The sequence below is a fragment of the Penaeus chinensis genome, chromosome 20 (genome assembly GCF_019202785.1).
Source record: "Penaeus chinensis breed Huanghai No. 1 chromosome 20, ASM1920278v2, whole genome shotgun sequence".
NCBI lineage: Eukaryota > Metazoa > Arthropoda > Malacostraca > Decapoda > Penaeidae > Penaeus > Penaeus chinensis.
The window spans coordinates 4,728,869-4,733,868 of record NC_061838.1 but is presented as its reverse complement, the minus strand read 5'-3'; the positions used below and the strand labels follow the sequence as shown (position 1 = coordinate 4,733,868).

Genomic DNA, 5,000 nt, shown 5'->3' with positions numbered 1-5,000 from the left:
CACATATGTATATATATATATATATGTATATGTATATATATGCTTATATATACATATATATATATATATATATATATATATTTATATGTATATATATACTTATATATATACATATATATGTATGTATATATATATGTATATATATATGTACATATATGTATATATGTATATATATGTGTAGATATATAAATATATATATATATATATATATATATATATGTATTTAAATGTGTATATGCATATCTGTATATATATACATACATAATATATATATATATATTCATATATACATATATATAGATATATATGTATATATATACACATACATACACACACCCACACATCCACACACACACACACACACACACACACACACACACACACACACACACACACACACACACACACACACACACACACACACACACACACATATGTATGTATATGTAGATATACATATATACATATATACATATACATATATATACATATATATACAAATACATATACATATATATATCTATATCTATCTATATATAGATATAGATATATGTGTATATAAACATATATATATATATATGTATATATATATATGTATATATGTATATATGTATATATATGCTTATATATGCATATATATATATTTATATGTATATATATACTTATATATACATATATATGTATGTATATATATGTATATATATGTACATATATGTGTATATGTATATATATGTATTTAAATGTGTATATGCATAGCTGTATATATATATACACATACATAATATATATATATATATATATATATATATATATATATATATATATATATATTCATATATACATATATATATATATATTCATATATACATATATATATATATATATATATATATATATGTATATATGTATATATGTATATATGTATATATATATATATATACATACATACATACATACCCCCCCCCCCCCCACACACACACACATATATATATATAAATTTTATTTTTATAATGATGGAAGCAATAATAACTGAAAAAAAATCAAGAAAAGGGGTAAACAGATGCAATAAGTTTGGGAAAATTACCCAATTGGCATGGATGGCAAGAATAAATGCCATGCTTACTGTAATATAAATTGATATTTGATATCCCTGATTTTTCAACTACTTTTGGTAAATCACAAATTAAAAGGCTATAAATTTGCATTTAACTTATATGGTATAATACTTTGTCACTAATCAGTTAGCTTTCTTATAGATTTTTTCAATGTTCAGTCAGTCGTCATAATACGAGAGAAGACAGGTGTTAGGTATTGCCAGATAGGTGCTACTCACACAGTGTATTGTTATTATATTACCTAATGACTAGTGACATATTTCATTAAGATCAAAACAAGGAAAATAAGATACTGGTAATATATTCAAGTTTAATATTTTGTGTTCCCACCCCCTGCTGCCAAAACACAGTTCAAGCGTCCAGACATAGACGCCACTAACAGCTGTCAACGCACGCCTTCCTCCCACCATGGACGTTCTTATGCTTGCAAGGCATTATTCACGACTGCGACATGATTACAAGTGTGATCTTGATGCATGTATTTTGACATGGCTGCCCACACGTTTTCAATTGGATTGAAATCTGGAGAGCTGGGTGGATGTCACAGAAGCGCGGGGTCGGGATGTTCATCTTGGACAACAGGCTGGTATGGATAGGGCTGTTGTTCAGAATAAGATAGAAGGGATCTGTTTCAGGAAACACCATACCCTTAACTGTTGGGAGGAAAACCCCCTCAAGGATTTCTACATATCTACTGCCAGTAAATCAGCCAGAGCTGACATCTAACACCTCCCTGACACCACTTGCGTGCCTCCACCCAAACAACCCTATGGTTGATTGGGTGTTCATTTCTGTTAAAACAAATATATTTCTTCAAAATATCGAGAGAAGGGAAATAAGATGGGAGGGTTGGTGTCGTTACGTACCTGGTGCCATACATACATATCTCGCAGTGTTGGTACCTTTAGAAAAAAAAATTCTCGTTGCAGATTATTTTTGTATCCTAGAAGGCCTGTGGCTTGTCTGCACATTGTAAAGCATATTCCATCCTTTTCAGGAATAAAATCATTATGTCACAGCAAATCCATAGGAATTCTGGAACAACTATTCGATACATTATGAATCAGAATGAGACCAATTTGAACCCCAAAATACCAACCCTTCCGTAACCTAAGGTTCTGTTCGTTATTGAATGTTTCGGCACCCCTCCGATAGTTTCTGTGTAGCTGTACATGTGCTTTAGACTTGTTTTATATTAGCTTGTTGAATCCAGGTGCCTTCTAGCCAAAATTTGGAAATCAGGCCATTAGGCATACATGAGAGGTGACTTACCCAGGTCTGTGGTTTGTAGGCCTGAACATTTATATTCATTATCAAGACACCACCCCTCTTTGCAATATTGTTTTTTCTTTTTCTGCCTAAGTATTTTTTGTTTTTTGCCATTTTGCAAGGTCTTTATTTCCTCATTGTTATGATGTATCAAGATTGTAATAGTCTTAAGCAGGCTTCATATTATCTGTGTAGGTGGTCCACAATAACAAAAACAAGAAGTAACATTTTGTTAAATATATATTTATTTATTTATTGTAATATTCAATTTCCTGTAAACATCTTTCACCACTAATCATAGTGGACAGGAATAGGATTCTAAGCATTGAGAAGGTGTCCTCCCTGGAGCCATTGATGACAGGTGATACGTTCTACCCTCATTTACCAGGGGAATAATGCAAGAGCATCTTCCTACATGCCTACTGAGTCTAACCTTCCTCCTTGCTCTTTCTGCACTCATGATGAATCATTCCTATCACCCCAGCCTACAGCTGAATTTTTCATTATGACTTATTCCCATCACCCAGGCTCTCAGCCAAAATTTTCTGTGACAACATATTCCCATCTGTTGGCTCTCAGGCAAATTTTTTCGTTTTGTGACAGTTAAGTCCTCTGGATCCAATTGGTTGATTGCTTTCCTGTAATCAGATTTATTAGTTTTTGGATTTTGTTTTTCTTGTTTTATTCAACTTCTATTACTATTCTGTTTGTAATTTTATTTCATTGTTTTACAGACTACTACATCTCCCTGCCTTATGTGTGGCTCATCAGATGGCAGCATTAGTGCATTTGCAAGGATTGGCAACAGTGGGGATGACACAGAACCCCTTATTAATGTGCTAAGCTCGATTTTGAGGAAGGCTGTGGTTGACATTCCCTTACACACTGAAGTCGTGTGTACAAAATGTTTTAAGAAGTTTGAAGTCATTCTCAAATTACAAAACAAGCTTGTGGAAATCTGTCGAGATGTTATCCATTCCTTCAACAAGGCGGTGACACAGTTTGTGAAAACAGTCACTTTAAAATCAGAAGACAGTAATGCCATACCCATGATAGGTGATATCAACACAACGAAAAGTGAGTGTGGTATTGTTCTTAGAGCTCTGTCCTTGGCCAACACAAAGAAATCAGAAAAGAAGCAGGACACTAAATATGAGAGAAAGTATAAGTGTCAAGTTTGTGATAAATCTTTCATAGCTTACAGCCACAGAGTGGAACACATGCTCACTCACACAAAAGAAAAAGCATTTAAATGTGATATCTGTGGCATTCTTACAAGTACCAGATCCAACCTTACTAGACATAAACAACAGCACACTAAAGAATGTATTTGTAGCATATGTAATAGGAAACTGTGTAGTAAAGCTTCACTGAAAGACCATATGAAAATCCATAATAATGACAAACCGCATCATTGTCAGTACTGTGGGAAAAGTTTTACCAGGTTTCAACATAGGCAGGTACATGAGAAGCTACACAAAATAGATGAGTCAGGTGCTTTTCAATGCAATATTTGTGAGAAACGTTTTGTGATACAGTCCAGGTTGGCCAGGCACATGTTAATTCATGATAAAGAGAAACAGTTTGTATGTCAATTGTGTAATAAAAAATTTGCAAGGAAAGACGACCTGAAGAATCATGAACGCAGTCATACTGGTGAAAGGCCCTACACTTGTAAGGAGTGTGGCAAAGCCTTCAGATACATATCTAACTGTAGACACCATATGAAGATACACATGAAGGAGGCTGATGGTCATAGATGCACTCACTGTAATATTTCTTTCCCATCAGAAGCAAAATATGAATATCATTTAAAAACTCGCAACCACAAAAAGAAGGTGTCGGAATCAGTATTTGGCTCTGCAGATGACGTGCACTGCAATACTTGCAACACCTCCTTTATTCCAGCAGATTTCATGAAGCACAAGGCAACATGTTCAGGAAAGATCCTGAAACAAGAAACATCTGAAGAACAACTGTATTGTAGAATATGCTGCTTGACCTTTGATCACCTTGAACAGCTAACAGAGCATTCTCTCCATGCTCACCACATGGAGGGGAGTGCTCTCTCACAGGTTAATGATACTGGTATTATTATTTCTCCAGTAGATGGAGGGGAAGAGTTAGTGAGTCTGACTATGACAGAAGGTGTCAACATGGTTGTATCAGTAGAACCAAGCAATAGAACGTTGGAGATTCCTGTGGTCCAAGCAGAATCTGCTGCAACAGCCTCTCTCCTGCCCACTTCAACCCTTATAAGTGGACCAAGCACAGTTCTTACAGAGTGTTTAGGAAATGGGACTACAAATCTTGTATCAAATGCAGGGGTAACAAGTGGAGAACTAACAGAGATTACAGGCGGATCTGGAATAGTAAGTGGTGAAGTAGTTGGTCAAGCTACAATTGAACATACTATTAATGCCAATGATACGGTCACCATTTTAAACCCCAGTACGATTTTCAAGATCAGTGACTGGGGTATACATTAGTTTATATCAAGAGGAAGACAAAAAGATTTTGAAGTTCAAACATAATCCATAAAATATGACTACCATCAGAGCTCAATCTAAAACTTTTAAGGATTTGACTTTCACCCATTTTATTTCAGTGTTATCT

General features: G+C 34.1%; 1 protein-coding gene across 1 annotated transcript in view; it reads left to right on the top strand.

Moving 5' to 3' along the window:
• Window positions 1-5,000, top strand: part of LOC125036177 (zinc finger protein 331-like) — a 10,687-nt gene that overhangs the window by 2,983 nt on the left and 2,704 nt on the right. Inside the window, exon 3 of the mRNA XM_047628617.1 lies at window positions 3,119-5,000. This exon is cut by the window's right edge and continues 2,704 nt beyond it. Coding sequence (XP_047484573.1) covers window positions 3,119-4,873 — 1,755 coding nt within the window. The 3' untranslated portion in view covers window positions 4,874-5,000. The remainder of the gene's footprint in view (window positions 1-3,118) is intronic.